A 17,589-nucleotide genomic window follows, 5' to 3' on the forward strand; every position below is an offset into this window, starting at 1 on the left:
ATAATTTGGGGGAAAAACCATGTTTTTATGTTTGATGTGCAATAACTTTGCTAAAAAGGTAATTAATATAAAGGTAATTAAAATTTAATTCTCAACAAAATGGTGTAAGATCAAGTTGAATAAAACAAAGAAAAATAAGAAAAAAATTTAATTTTATACAAATAATCAGCTGAGGACGAAATGGTTCTTCAGTTCTGTGTCTCCCAGCTCCCACATGCTGTCATATTCTAATCAACTACAAATATTGGCCTTTAAAACCTATGATGTAATTCTGGTAAACATAACTCATAAAGTAAGTGATACAATCCTATGCAAATTCTGAATTTAAAAAATGCACCAAATATACTGTAGTTTTCTGCATACTACACAACTCTCTCATTTTACTACTACTAAAATATCACTTACTGACAAAGATCACAATTTTTGGAGGTATATGAGATCATTTTTATAACAGACATCTTCAATCTGGAGAAGATTAAGGTGATTTTGTGGTGTAATAAAGGCGTTGCCTACATTGTGACAGATTAAAACCAAAAATACTAACATAAATATACTTGTATTTTAAATTATTTATTTGGGTATAAAATTAAAAATTATTTTTAAATTCATAGGAAAAATTGAAGATTCACCTTCTTTGCCACGAAAAGGAGACAGTTCATGGAGTCCAGAAAGAGTTAAATACCATCATCTTTCAAGACTACAAGCACGGTAAACCAAACAACACCAATCAGGTGGTTTTATTTATTGGCATCAACTGCCAGTTCCTTAATACAATTTATAATTATCTAACTCAGAAGAAAACTGGCCAAAGTTTGATGGCTACCATAACATTGATGATCTACGATAACCAAGTAAAAAAATAAAGTAAACCAAATAAAATAAAGATAAAATATTTAAGGTATCCTTGAGAATAAATGACAATACGACATTGCTCATGCTTCCCATACTCACAAATCTTTGCATGCAACTTCCTAAGACATTCCAAATATTGTGGACCACAAAGCAGATGATATGAAGTTTCTAAGTTTAATTCTATTAAATAAAGGTTTTTATTTTATAAATATTAATTAATAATTCTCAAATTGAGAATATTCTATTAATTCAATTCTACTCTGTAGATTCTATAAATACAAGAATGATTTCATTCAATTTATTGACATTTCTTTAATGTGTCTGTATTAGTTGTCAATCTAAAAGCAATCAGAACTTCAATATGTGAACTTCAATATTGTACTGAAAGTACAATATTACACCACACATTGTACTTTCAGTACAATATTACACCACACATTACACATGTTACACCAAATGTAATACAATGCTTAAAGGGAGTGTAACACAATGCTTAAACTATTTCACCAGTCATTTGCTCACACTTTAATATTATCAATATCATTCATTTAATGGCAGATGAATATGCCTCCTAGTTGTGAAGAGAACCTAGCAATCTTAAGTTATAAAATTAATAGTTTCACAACTAAGAAGAAAACTGTCCTGAGAGTTTGAAGACTACCATAACAATGATGATCTACAATAATCAAGAAAAGTAAACAAATAAAATTTCAAAGTAATTTAATTAATTAATTCAAGTGAAGATTTTTATTGTTTTTTCTTTATTTAGAACAATTGATAAGTGGTCATTAGCCAGTATTAAATATCAGGAGAACCCAGTTATAAAAAGAGTAACTGTACTCAGTGCAGTTTAATTTCACTGACCTACAATAACTAGTACATTAGACTTGGTTTCATCTATTGACATTTTACCTTAGTTCATACAATTTATTTTGATGCTATTCCCAAACATGGTATTGGTACTATAGAAGCATCAACCTGTAACAGATGCAGTTTATTTTTTCAATCAGTATTGCCAATCATTTATTACAATATTTCTACATACAAACAATGAAAATATTACAAATTTTACACATTTCCACAAATTAAAGGATGTATTTTAATAAAACATCAAATTAAAAAATATCCATTTCTATGTGTAAGGTGTTTTTTTTCGGACAAGAAACAGTTCACATTCTCTGAAAAGCATCTTTTTTTAGAATAAAAAATATTTAAAAAAATCTATGTAACACTTAGAACTACAGAAAAACGACAAATTCTATGATCTGAAATTAAATGTAGCATAATTTCTGGCAAATTATTGTAATTAAACTGCAACAACCCTCTTATAACTAATCCTCCTAAGTAGAACTGAACATATCTCTGTATTTTTTTTATTTAGTAATGCTGTTGGCTATGCCATACGGCATCCAAAACATATTAAAACATACAGGGAATAAAAGCAAGAAATAACTACACATGGCTTTCCCACCAAAAAATACTACTGAAAACATCACAGTGTCAGCAAATAATAATTAATTGAAGATCTTGCAAAAAAGATCTATAAATTTATTAAATTAATTTAATTAAAAATAAGACTTGATAAAAAAATAACAACTTTACCGTTGATGAAAGAATAAAGGATTCTGGATATACTTTTTAAAATAATAAGGCAATAATTTTAATCATACTAATAATACATACACAAAAAAAAATTATGTTTCTCTAAGTGTGATAACATATCTTGAATTGCTTTTTTGTGTGCATTGCATATCTGTAAATGCAATTTTTCTATCACCCTTAGGTTTAAACAAATTACGCTTCAAAAAAAATGTAAGGGAAAATATAGTTAAAATCTGTAAAATTTAAAATTTTGCATGGTCACATCTGTGTTAAAATGATTGAATTCACTTACATTCAGAAATCTCTGCCTGATGTACAAAAATCCAGGACTATCCTTCATTGCTTTTACAAAATTTTTCATTAGTCCTAGCTTGATATAGAGAGGAAGTAAAAATATTTTTTGGGTTCAACTAAGGGCTCATGAATAATGCTTTTCCCATTTGGAGTTAAGTTGTCTCGTTTCTTCCGCGCTCCTTGGTAACATAATGTTTATCCCTAGCTCGGCTGTTCCATTCACAAAAAAATTACATGTACTTAGTATAGCCTAACTGCATGCCTAACAAAATAACTATAACTTTTAAATCACCACATATGCTCCAGCTATGTTTTTTATAATTTATTTTTTCAAGAACATCTTTCATCACATCATATGTCTGGTTTAATTTAATACCATAAGCAATTTTTATCAAAGGACATTTGTTACTGTTGTGTAGTAGAACCACTTTTGAAATATACTTGGACGAATCTATGAAAAGGCACCAGACCTCAGGTTTATGAACTTGTCTTAAGTGCAGCATAAGCTTATCAACATTTGTGCAATAAACCAAATTATTTTCATCAATAAAGTACTGAGAAAGTTCTTTTTGTCGGCTTCGAAAGACCAAAATTTTTGTTTTTTTTTTAGGTAAATTCCAACCTTGATCCTAACAGTTCAGCTTGATTTATTTATAAATTTAAATCCCTAACCAAGTCACTTAATTCATCTCGTGTCATAAGATGTAGTTTATTGGAAGATAATTCAAAATCAAAATTATTGTTGTATTCTTCAGTACAGTCTGATTCTTCATCGTTGGTTTAGAAACATACATTTACAGGTGGCTCAGGAACTGGAATAATTTCACTGTGAGGTACAGGCCTGATTGCAGATTGCAATGAAATATATTTTACAGTATTTTTAGATTTTTAGAAATTCCAGACACACTTGTTAAACAAAAGTAACAATTTGTTACAGATCCTTTGGTTCACACCAAACCATAGGTACATAAGTCATAATATGTGACTATGATATGATTTAATTCTTTGTCTAGTATTGTTTATTTTTAGCTTACAAATTATGTTACCAAAGTTAAAAAATAAAAAGGAGCTTAAACTGCTAATTGTACGCTGAAAAATGAAAAAAAAAATCCTTTAATTAAAATTAAAAAATTTTTCAAAAATGATGGGTGATGGAAAGATTCGAGTTCATATTTGTTTTCAGCATCAAAAAAACAGATTAAAATTATGTATCGCTTGTTAGGAAACAAAAATTATGTTTATCAGTGTAATCCACCCTGTTTTCAGTTCCTAATGAATATTTGACACTTTGTATAGACTCCTTGAGAAAATACTACCCAACAAAAATACATTAGTAGTATAGCTAGTCAGGTTTATTTATCTTAATATAGATTTGAATCTAGGTATTATCATAACTGTTACAATGACTATTCAGCAGAAATATTAATCAGTATCACAATTATGATATTAAAGTTCATTTTGCAATAAATATTGTCACAAGTTACTAAGATATGAAGATTTATGTAAACACCACACTGTTTGTATTATTAACTTACTATTATACTTTGTTATTAAAACAATTATAGACGAACTGGTCCAACTTTACAGATATGATATAAACCAAGATCCTGCAATGAAGATAAATTTACAGCCAAGCCTGTGTCTCAGACAGACAGTATGGACTAATGTTGAATACTGTACTGAATGTTGTAATTCTCAGTCATCAATGCCAACCTGGGGACCAGTTCATTCATTACATGGAGATGAACTTCTTAGGTAAGATTAATATTCTCTGAAATACAATATCAATAATCATATAACATTAAGAACTATTAAAAAAGTTAACTTTTCAAATTAACAAAACTTTTTTCCAAAGGCCTTTTACAGCTAATTATCAATTCCTTCTACAATGGATTATTACTGTTGTTAATATTGTCATCTTACAAAGGTTAGGAAATCTTTGTAATGCATAACATAATGTATAATTTACACTGGGCTTGTTCATTTATTACATAATTTTATTGTCAGATGTAGCGGGTTAATGCAATAAAGGAGTTTCCTGTTTTTAAGACAGGTTCCATTAATAACAGGCACTACCAGACACTTTACAGAAGTTGATCATTTTGCTATGAAAGGCCTTAGAAAAAAAAAATTCCTTAAATTTAAAAGTGAACTATTTAGAATTAAATAATATTAAAATGTTATCAGTTTCATTATGCTGTTCAAAAAATTTTTCAATCCCTGAAGTACATTAAAAATAACTAACTCTGTTAGTTATTTTCGTTTGTTAGTCTGTTTCTATAAATCTTCATAAACTTTATGGATTAGAGAATCATTTTGTGTAAGCTACACCTGGTACTTCAATTGTAGAGCAAACTTTTTATTAAAAGTTCTTTAATAAGTAGAAAAATAAATTTAGAAATATATAAACACTTTTTAAAAAATATTTATTAATTTTATTTGTAATTTTTTAGATGTACTTTTATTATTTGTGTAACTACAATACTTAACTTTATATTGTTTATTTAATATTAACATTAACAGAATGGAATATTATAGTGCATCAAATATCTTGGTTTCTATAGCTTTATATCTTTCACAATACCATCAAAAACAACTAAAATTATCTATCAATCATTTTTATGCAATATTAATGTTATATTAATCTGAATGACATATTAATTACTATTAAAATTTAGCTTTCAATATAGTTGGTTGTTATATAATAACTGATAACCAACTGATAAAAAAAATGGTGTAATTAATGTTTTTACTTTCTATTTTATACAGATAATTATTAGCCTTTTTTTACTTATTTCTTTATTTTTCAATACTTTCTGGACGTGATAATTAAATAATTTTAAAACAAGACAAATATCATACCAAAAATTTTATATAGAAGCACCATTAAATAAAACAATAAGTAGGTTACATATTATAATATAGCATTTTTACCTTTTACACAGAATCTACACAAATTTTATAATAAATTTAACTGTAATAGATTAGTATACAGCAGGTTTAATTCATTTCAGGAAAATTAAATTATAATTAATTAAAGCTGTTATAGTTGTATATTAGTAAACTGTAATATAATCTACGCAACTTTTTAATTGATAGTTTCATTAAAGAAATCAATCTCCATCATTTTATTTGATCTATTATGATTAAATTAATATTGTTCTGAGAACTGTAGTAGAAACAGAAAAAATCGCTCACATCTAAAAATATGTTCTAGCTATTTCAAGAACATGTAATCTATTTGATACAAAGGAGAGGGTATTTTACGTAATGGTTAGGTGAAGGATTGTGTGCCGGCCTCCGTGGCATGAGAGGTAGCATCTCGACCTTTCATCCGGAGGTCCGGGGTTTGAATCCTGGTCAGGCATGGCATTTTCACACATGTTACAAATCATTCATCCATCCTCTGAAGCAATACCTAATGGTGGTCCCATAGGTTAAACAAACAAAAAAGGTGAGAAAATGTGAAAAATAAGTCTTAATCTCATCATTTTATAGCCGTTTAGACTTAAAATTTTGTTCAAAAACAGCACCTTACCTTATTTTATAGTAAATAATAAGCAAAGAATGATTTTTGTAATTTTAATTCAGAAACAATTGATATAATTTTTTTGCACAAGTTTTGCAAAAAAAAAAATTTTTTTTTTAATATGCTTTCATGTAAAGTAAGAATTTTATTTAAAATGATGCTATATAAAAACAATATAATTTTAATTACATTCTTTTTTTGTTGAGAAAATAGCAAAATACTAAACTCAACAGCCAACTTTCAACTTATCTGACATACTCTGTAATATAAAGATATGCTATATATTGATGTACAGTACAATATACAATCAGCAATCAAAATAGCTCAACTACTACTCTGGGATTGAATATCTTGTAGTATTTAAAACTAATTATGAAGGGTCCAGTTCATCCGTTCACTATTTACATGAAGTCAAATTAAATAAAAGATTTATTAGAGTATGATGAAAAGATTAAATGGTATGTTGAAATTTAATGATGCAATGAATTTTTTATTTTATGCTAAAGCCTAAAATAATAAAATCTGCTAGCAAAGAAATAGTTTCTCCACCAGCAATCGCTACACCATTTCCATGGAAAAAGCGTATAAAAAGAAAAAAAACAAGGTAAAGTATAATAAAAAAAACAGATAAGGTTACCATCCAAAATATGATAATAAATAGTTAAATAGATTAGATAAGTTAACATTATTAACTTCTCTGACACTGATTCAACTACCTCAGTGTCAAAGGGATACTGAATTTACAAAAATGCTACATACTTGCTTTAGGCCCCAATACCTCAATGTTAAATTAATATATATTCAATACGTTCTAAATTGAAACAGAAAAAAAACTTTTTGTAAAAAAGTAAATTTAATAAAAACAAACATGGAGAATAAATATTAATATTAAAATGTACACTTTTTTTCTTTCTGTCTTATTAGGTCTTGTTCCCAGAAGTTAGGAACATTAAAGAAACAATACAAACATATAGAAGAGAAGAAAAATAAAGAAAAGGAAAAGGATAAAAGCATTAAAAAAGAAATGCTAAAGCCTAAAATAATAAAATCTGCTAGCGAAGAAATAGCTTCTCCACCAGCAATCACTACACCACTTCCAGGGAAAAAGCGTATAAAAAGAAAAACAACAAGGTAAAGTATAATAAAAAAAAAGATAAAGTTACCATCCAAAATATGATAGATAATAAATAGTTAAACAGATTAGATAAGTTAACATTATTAATTTGTACTATATATAAATAAAACAAACTCATTACTTCCTCAAGGTGTCAAATAGTTAGAAAATAAATTAATAGAAATAGAAGAGATATGAAGTTGGAGTAGTAAAACAAAAATATGGAATCTGGTTTGAATTGCTGATGATATGATGCAAGCAGTAATAGAGTAATAATTCAGTTGATAGGTCTTAAAACAAAACATGTGAGCACAGAAGAATGCAGTTACGAAAAAGAAAAAGAATAAAAATCAGCAATAGGCAGAAGCAAATAGCTCTTTTTTTAAGGTTATATAAAACTGGGTAAAATAAGATTAGTATTTATTGTGTTTTTTATATATGTTAATATCTCTTTACTTTCTGCATTTAATGTTATTTTACTTTTGTTATTTCTTTCACCACTTGCTATGAATAGTGGCAAAGTTAGTATAATTCTACGGGCAATATCAATATTCGGCCCGAAATTTAATGATTCAATGAATTTTAATACTTCCCATGAGGACATTTTTTTTCTATTAATGATGTTAATTCATTGTAACATTTCTAATACATTAATGACAATATGAGTAACTTACTCATATTTACTCCAAATGAAAAAGTTGGTAATTTGAGACCATATTTTATTTAAATCATCAAAATAAACAATGACAGATTTGAAATTTTGTGAATGTTCTTATTTCAAAGTATACTTCCACCAGCTGGTCATAAAAATAAATTGTTTTTCTCAAACTGGATTAAGTGCAGGCAAAAAAAGATATTTGCAGAATTGCACTTGAAAGCATCAATATTTACCAACAAAGACAGTTTGAGCCCTACAATACATTTATTATACATTTCAGGGATTCTATTGAAGCTATCAGAATGCATGCTGTCCCCACATGTTTCTGTTTAATACATAGAACGGTTTCCTAACTTCTTAAGTACCTGCAGTGTGTTGAAAATGTACATGTTCATTTTTTATAATTTTTTACTTGTTTTTATAAAGGTTATTTTTATTTTTTCCTTACAATTGTTTTTGCCCCCCCCCCCCAAATCTGCTGTTCTGGGAAAATAGCCAGTTTGCCCATACCTAAATCTAGGCCTGATCAAACATAGTGATGGTACTGAGGTGTATTCATTTACATTGTTGAGAGCATCCATGCAAAAAAATGAATGAGTGCTTTAGAGAATAAACTTTTTAACTTTTAACTTCTAAAAGTGCTTACTACAACTATTATGAATACATATTTTCCTTAATTTATTATAGATAAAACAAGCATCGTAACGCTTTAAAATAAACAGTTAATAAATCATATAAAATTTTTAGGGTTAATCTTATAAATATTATTAAAAGGCATACTACGTTTGGCTTGTCTGTCCATGAACTACTTTTGTGGGGTTTTGACTTGTGATAATATGCACTAGTCAATACACCTATTGAGTCAAGTAAATTTGATACAAGCTGCTTTAACATTTTATGTAATTCATGTTATGATGATAACCACAATTAATTTTTTTTTTAAATTTTAATGGCAGTTTAGCTCCTTGGAGAAAACTTATTGTCATCTCCAAGATGTGCAATAATTGCCCTTGGTCATACCACATTCAGTGTAACTAGTTAGCCTTTTCTGTTCTCATTTCAAAATTTATTTGTTGTATGTGATTCATTCATAGACCTTTTATTAAATAAACAATTTACCTTTAAAATGTATTAGCAAAATGTAGCATGTTGTAGTAAAATATATTGCTAACTGTGATTCTCAATCATTTTCTTTGTATTTCTGTTTTTAAACCAAACTTCTCTGTAAAGCTATTAGTTAAATTCATCATAAGGGACAATTGATCAACATCATTTACAACTTATTAATGACTAAAATTAACAAAATAAAGAGTTAAAGTCATATTAAGTATTGCAATGGGAGTAATGCATTTCTTGTAAGCCAATGTGTATTACTTACCCAAATGGAAACAGAATTCAATTTGCTTGACCTAAATAATTATAGAAAATGATTAAAATAGATTCTGATTTTTGTAACCGACATTACACGTAGATAGTACAGAAATGAATTTGGTAATAGTAAAAAACCAGGTTTTATTTGAACACTATTTATTATCTTAGGATCCAGATATGTATGTACCCTTGGATTTTAATAATATTGATAATTTGTAAACCAATCCATATTTAATCTGCAACAACATAAATTCAATTAAATAAATTATTTGGGAATTATTGTAAACTGTTAATCTTAAAATATGAAAAGAATTTCTAACTCTAGAGACTAACACTCTTCAAAATGATTTAGATTAGATAAAACTCACCATGATACAATCCAAAATCATCTACCAAATTATAAACTGATTAATTATTATATGATTACAATTTCATGAATGAATCAACTTTATATATACGATAATAAGTCAATTATCCCCAATGTAGTTATAAATTTTATTGCAATTCAAATAGGAATCTTACATGAACATCATTTTTCAACATAGTCTCCTTGCATTTCAACACACTTGGTCCATCGTTGCACAGGCTTCCTGATGCTCTCATAAAAGAAGGTTTTCAGTTGAGCTGCGAGCCAGGAATGCACCGCTTATTTCTCTGTTTTGTCTGAGATAAAGCGACGGCCCCTTAAAGCCTCTTTGAGTGGACCAAACAAGTGGTAGTCAGAAGGGCCAAGATCAGGACTACACAGAGGATGAGCCAATACTTCAAAGTTGAGTTTCTGGAGCGTTTTCAGCAGTGTGGGCAGCAGTATGTGGACGGGCATTGTTGTGCAACAACATAACACCTTTTGACAGCAGTCCTCAGTGTTTGCTTCAAATTGCAGGCTTCAGCTTGGCAGTAAGCATCTCACTGTAACGCGCACTGTTTATTGTCGTGCCCCTTTCCTCATAATGCCTGTGTATTATGAGGAAAGTATATTTACCGCGTATTTTTGAGACCAAAAAATCATAAGCATCAGTTTTCTTGCAGATGGTTGGGTCTTGAACTTTTTTTGCAGGGTGAATTTGGATGTTTCCATTCCATACTCTGCCGTTTACTCTACGGCTCATAATGATGAATCCATGTTTCATCACCAGTGATGATTCTGTCTAAGAAGATGTCTCGTTCATTACCATAGCGATCCAAATGTTTTTGACAGATATCCAAGTGCGTTTGTTTATGCAATTATGCGAGTTGTTTTGAGACCCATCTTGCACAGACTTTATGAAACCCCCAAGACTGTTGTGGATGATTTCATAGGAAGAACTGTAACTAATTTGCAGACGATGTGCCACTTCATCAATAGTTACTCATCTGTCTAAGAAAACCATGTCATGTGCACGCTCAATGTTTTCCTCATTTGTGACGGTAAAGGGTCGTCCGGCTCCTTCATTGTGCATAACACTTGTGCAACCATTTTTTAATTTTTCAATCCATTCATAGACACTCCATTGCAGCAACACACTGTTCCCATACTGTACCGAAAGTCTTTGATGAATTTCGCCCCTAATACACCTTCCGACCACAAAAAAAGGGATCACTGAACGTTGCTCTTCTTTGATGCAAACAAAAAGCGAAGCAGCCATGGTTAACGGCAGGGCAGCGATAATGGAACTAACCTAGCAGCATCAAACCTGCACAGACATGACAACAATTAAACCACGCATGCGTCATCTATGCAACACGACAGTACCACCAACATAAACAAAAATATAACTAAATTGCGGATAATAATTGACTTACCCTCATATATTTTTCTTTTTTAAAAGCAATTCTTTTAATAACCTCTGTACCAATACAAATTAATTTATATGTAATAGATCAAATCTAAGTCAGAATAATTGAAATAGGTTGACTTATTTCATTACACAAACGCGCTTTCACAAACTTGATTTGCATCATCAGTTGCATACATTTATATACATATATATTACAAAAACATCATATTTCGTTTTTATTTTAAAAGTTTTAATTTTTAATTACTTAATTTTTATCTTTGTTTTAATTATATATTTACAAATTAATTTTAAATTAATTGATTAATCTTTATAATTAAAAAAAAAAAATTATGTTTTATGTTTTTTATCTCTTGTTTGATTATGATCTTTAAAATTTTTAATTAAATAAAATTAAAAAAAAATTTTACATAAGATTTTAAAGTATGATAAGTTAAATTTAATTTAAAGATTTTTAATAAATTTTAATTGTTTTAGAAACATTTTTAACATAAAATTATAAGTGAATAAGTGGTATGTTATCATGGTTTGCAACTTTATGATGTTTTTTTGTAATATATATAAATGTATGTAGCTGATGATGTGAATCAAGTTCACGGAAGCACTTCTGATTGTGTAATGAAATAAGGTAAGTCATCCTATTTCAATTAAACTGTACTTGTGGTTGATCTATTAAATATAGATTAATAATATATATATATAAATTATAGTACATAATATTATAATTATATATATCCTGTTTTGAAAATTCAAATAATTCATCAGCATATTGACCACTATGGTAATTAAATTCAAAATTAACAAGTTAACTTACAAACACAGCAGCAGATAAAATCTAAAAAAAAAAAACTAATACCAATAGTTGAGTTTTGCAGGATCCTGCACTACTGTTTCCAGTAATGGCATTGAAGTTGTGTTGTTCATACAGATTTTGTGGTAATTAATAGTGTTTTTATGTTATCTAAATTTAAGGTTTTTAATATTTGTTTTATATAATTATAGAATTTGTGTACCGACTGATAATGCAGGATCCTGTGAAAGTCGACTATTGGTATTAATTTTTTTTTTTAGGTTTTATCCTTTACTGTGTTTGGTGGTTAAGTTAATATTGAATATCCTGTTTATATATGAAACAGAGCATATATATGATAGGAAACTCATATTGTTCATGGCCATAATATCAACACTTTTTTTTCTTTTTTTAGTTATGATTTGTTTTAATTAATTGTATAAAAATATCAAAACATACAGAACTGAATTAAAATAATCATTACAAAGATACAATTTATTAAAGTCTTTTTAAATCCATTACTAATGACTAACATTAAAAAATAAATAATTAAAGTTGTGAAACACTCAGGGATTATTACAACATTACACAATGCATTTCTTATATGGCCAAAAGTCAATTTCTATTACCTAAATAGGGTACATGATAAGCTCACAAGAAAATTAAATAAGACCATAATTTATTGAATTTTGTAAGATTAATTTTAATTTTGTTAGCAAAAATACATGTAATATGAAAATACACAATAATTTTAAATAACACATTTTAATTAATTTCAGAACAAAGAAGATTACTGAAAATGTAGGAAGCAGTATCACAGAAGAAATAAAAAATGATCCAAATCTTCATATTGAACCGATAAAAGTAGAAGAATATAAAAAACAAAGGGATATGACTTGGTATGATTACAAATTTTGCTTGTTAATAATTTTCCCTAAACAGACTTAACATTATTTCATAATCACAGCTTTGTGGCTCACTTTCTTTAATTTACTAATATAATACAATGGACAAAATTAACAAAGAAACATCTGTTAAGGTGTTCTGCAGTGTCTTAAATTTACTAAATTCACTATATACACCAACTATCTATTAAATTATGTGCATTTAATGGATAGCACATTAAATGAATCTTTAATTTTTTCTTTGCAATCATTACAAATATGTGTCTGCTAAACTTTCATCAAGCAAGTTTTGCATAGTGAAATTGCATGGATTACGTCATACATTACAGTAACATGTAGAAGTAACAGGAAATAAATCTAACCAATTGATTTATGCACAAGCAGATTCTTAAGGAATGAATTTAGACCAAATCATTAAATAATTTAATGTAAATCATTTAACAATTCCTGTTTGTAATAATCAAGTGGGTTTTTTCATTAATTATTTTTTATTTATGATAATTCTGTTGCTATAAATTTCCATTCACTCACAGCATTTTCATGGATTTCATTTATGTAATATTATTTTAACAGTTACCTCTATGTAATGTTATTCTATGGAAATACATATTACTTCAAAGAATGTTATTCCTTCTGTAGTGTAATGATTTGTATCTAATAAATCTGTAACAATATAGTTATACCAATCTACAATATAGCACATAAAAACTATTTAAACATTTATACTAATTGAAACAGAACAAATAAAAACAACTTTAATACTTTGCTGCTCAATGAATGTATCTGCCTGTTGTAATTTATGAAGAATGCTTTTATAAGTAAAAGCATATCTTTGAAGAACAGACATAAATAACTTCAGGATCTCTGAATAACCCTGAATTCAGTATTTCACTAAAGCTGATCTCATTCAGTTTGATTAAAAATACAACCTTTGTAAGTAAACCAGAACTTCAAAAGTAGTCAGGGTTTTTCTTCAGGGATGAACAAATAATCTTTATAGGATAAAAAGTCAGGAAATCATATAATATTAGTTGATGAAAAAATAAAACAATTTATGCTGTAATGCTTTAAATTACTCGTATAATCAACGTTTCAGAATAGACTGTTTATCATACCAATATTTAAAAAAATAAATACAACTGAATTCTAAATTAAAAAAAAAAAACATAAAACATAGTGTAAAAATATACATCTAAATACACATCTTCAAAAATGTTTCCATTTATTTTAAAAAAACCATAATCTAACTCAAAAAAACCTGTTAAATTGCATATGACACTTCTTCGTTCCCTCACATTCCAAGGAGTGCCTTTAAGTGTTTAAGCTGTTTCAGAAGTCTTTCCTCCTATCTTTAATTTAACAATATTGCTTTTTCATTACGTATGTGGCCAGCAATTAATAGTTATATATTTTACTTAGCTGCCAGATAATTAATTCTGGAAGTATACAATGCCTGTTTGAAAAGAATCTATCATATTATTTCTTAAAAAGTATGAATGCAAGTGGTAAAACTTGGTACCACTCCACTAGTACCAAGTGTGCATGTGTGTTTTATTGTGACCTCATAGAGCATGTCAGTTGATGTCCAGCAGTCATTGTATTAATGTGTAGTAGACTTATGATCAGATATTTTCTGAACAAACCTCTTTTGCTCAATATGCAATTAACAGCATCACTTCAGTTCTTCTGCTTCAATTATATCTTCAAATGGTGGTAATTCTACATTCTTCTGATAATTAAACTTTTCTGCTTCATGTGTCTTATACTTTTTGAACAGCAGAACATTATGTTAAAATGGGAACATATACAGAGATTTTTATAAATACGTATTGGCCTTAATAGATATTTTCCATTTGTCACAACAATTGTGTTACTTATTTAATTTTAGGCAGCAGAAAATCTTTTCTCTTCTGTTATTTATTAATGTAGTGTTACATTATTAGTCATATAGGGCTATTTACTTTAAATTGCAGTTGACATCTTCAAAACAGTTTTATTTGGGTTTCTCCAAAAATAAAAGACTCTTCTTTTCTAGTTAGCTGTGTTATAATTTATCACTGTAAAATCTTAATCAGTACCTATTATTTTACAATTTTTTTTAATTAAAAATATGTGTAAAATTCTAAAAACCATTTAATTTTATATTTATTGTAAATAAATCCAAGAAAAAAGATTAAAGATTTTTAATCTAAAAAAAGATTAGATTTTTAATCAGAAAAAGATTAAATTAAAAAGAAAAAATAATTTAAACAAGTCCTTTAAATCACCAGTAAAATTTCTAAACAAGAAAATAAACAGTATTTTTTTAATTAATAACTTTAATTTATTTATTATAATCATGAAAGGTTGATTAAGATTAGATCTATTTTAAATTATGTTTTAATTTTAAAAACAGGAAAAAACCAATGAGACAACCGGTGGCTAGATCAAGATTTAGAAAAGGAGGAATTGTAGCCACAGCCACAGTTAGGACTTATGCTGCTGACCAAGGTAAATATTTCAGTATCATCAATTTCTCAGTGAGCCTACAACCTAAAAACAAAACAAAACTAATAATACTTTTGTATCAAATAATGGTTTGAAAAATGGCAAAATCATTACTTTGGTATGGTAACTATTAAAAGATATGAGGAAATTGTGTATTTTTTTTAAAATGAATTTTCAGTAAGACTGAAGCTGACTTAAAGATGAGAATCTTGATTCTTTACTTGCCATAATCTCTGTGATATCAACCTCATTGTGATATATTCAATTAAATATCCTCTCCCAAATTTTCTCCTTATCCCAAGTTTTTTTCAACAGTTGATCAGACTTACAATGTCTAAGCAAGAGATGCCAGATAGGGTAAATTAACCGATACAAAATTTATTTTGAAAAAAGAGATCAAGCCTACAAACCCTTACTAGACTTCCAGCATAACGTGGGAACAAATTTTTATCACAGGTAATAGTGTAAAGTGGGACAAAATTATTCTATTATTTTTAATAGACGTAAGTAAGGAAGTTTACAGAGATAAACAGGCAACCGTGATGGGGTGGTACCATAATATCTCAGCAATCACTTGTCCTGTTTTCACGATTCAAATGGCGTATGTATCAGCAGGTCGAGCGCTAACTGTTTAATGCATTGGGTACACTCTTTATCGACCGGATCTTGGTTATCCAGAAATTAAATCATTTAGCCCTGCTTTGATTGCACTCACCTACCATAAAACGTACTGATCCAATCTTTCGCTAATACACTGAAACCTGTGCGCTAGCGTAGCTGTAAAGTATAAATTTATAAAGACTAAAAGTACAAAAAAATATATTGAAAAAAATTTTAAAAACCACTCTTATATTAAATGCATTAAAAAGTAGAAAATAAAAAATATGTATAAAAAATCACTCTTAAATTAAATGCACTAAAAGGGAAAAAATAATTTTACGACAGTATCTCAGAATGGATTTGGCAACAAGCTTTGATGTATTATGTAAGATTATGTGAAAGTCATAGCTTCAAATTAAAAATTTGATGTTTTTGCCAATTTTTTTCATATGCGTGATGAATGGCCTAAAGAGTGGGGTGCATGCACCTCACTCTTTAGCCCATATTTCCCAGAACAAAGGGCAAAAAGCATATCATAAACAGTAGACATCAATCTTGTGCGTTATTGGTTTGGATACTTTATACAGTTATAAAACTATAAATAAATACATTTAGGGCTACACACTAATCAGTAACAGCCGATTAGTCCACATAGTATTTCATAACATATCTACTTCGGTACCTAATAAAGAAATAAAGTATTAATTTAATAATATATAAACTAATAAATACAACTATAAACTAATAAATAGGCAACTAATAAATACAAGACGTGAATTTGTTTATTGATTGGAATAAACAATAATCATACTGTATACATACTGTCTTTAATCGAGCAGCATTATAAACCCATCCTCATTAGGGAGCAAAATATACAGTAATGCTGTTCATCAGATTTATGCCAATTCGCCTTGGACAAGTTACATCACCTTATAACTAATGTAAAAACAAATATATTATTACTGATTTAACTCCATAAAAAAAATAATAAAATAAAACTCATTTTATCAACACTCAATTCTCATTCATTGTATTGCAGATAATGAAACTGATGCTGAAGAAGAGAAATTAGACAATACAAGTGGAAGCAAAAAAAAGAAAAAGAAAAGAAAATTACTTAACCTGCACAAGCGGGTACGTAAGGCAATTGCAGCAGTTACTAACAAATCAAGTGTTGATGAAAAACCTCTTAAACAAAGGTAGTGGTAATTGAATCACATATGCAAGCTACTGCAGTTTCCAAAACCAACTGTGTTCATTAATAATATTCATACTGTAATCACATTTTTTTACATAATGGAACCAGATTTAATAGTACTGAGCAAGCATCATACTGATGAAGTAAACAAATTCTGTACTTTTACAACAGGATTATATGATTTTTCCTTTATTTACTTTTCTTAATTGCTTACTACTTACTGCAGTACAATGATAAAATTACAAAGATAATAATGTAATATAAATCACTTTATGTACTTAAAATGAAATATATTTACTGCATAATTAATACAAATGAAATTATGGTTACAGATTTAATTAATTTTTTAACAGACTCTGCTTCATGTACGCTAATGTAAATAATAAGCAATTGATAACAATTATGAAATCACAG

General features: G+C 28.1%; 1 protein-coding gene across 1 annotated transcript; it reads left to right on the top strand.

Moving 5' to 3' along the window:
* The first annotated feature begins 214 nt into the window (after nucleotides 1-214).
* On the top strand, nucleotides 215-17,328 carry LOC142319937 (uncharacterized). Its single transcript, XM_075357613.1, has 7 exons — nucleotides 215-296; nucleotides 612-708; nucleotides 4,336-4,503; nucleotides 7,202-7,408; nucleotides 12,765-12,884; nucleotides 15,286-15,380; nucleotides 17,017-17,328. Exons 1-7 carry the CDS (start codon nucleotides 215-217, stop codon nucleotides 17,178-17,180), a joined length of 933 nt encoding a protein of 310 aa, XP_075213728.1. The 3' UTR covers nucleotides 17,181-17,328.
* The last annotated feature ends 261 nt before the right edge of the window (nucleotides 17,329-17,589 follow it).

This window comes from Lycorma delicatula, chromosome 2 (genome assembly GCF_047948215.1).
Source record: "Lycorma delicatula isolate Av1 chromosome 2, ASM4794821v1, whole genome shotgun sequence".
Lineage (NCBI taxonomy): Eukaryota > Metazoa > Arthropoda > Insecta > Hemiptera > Fulgoridae > Lycorma > Lycorma delicatula.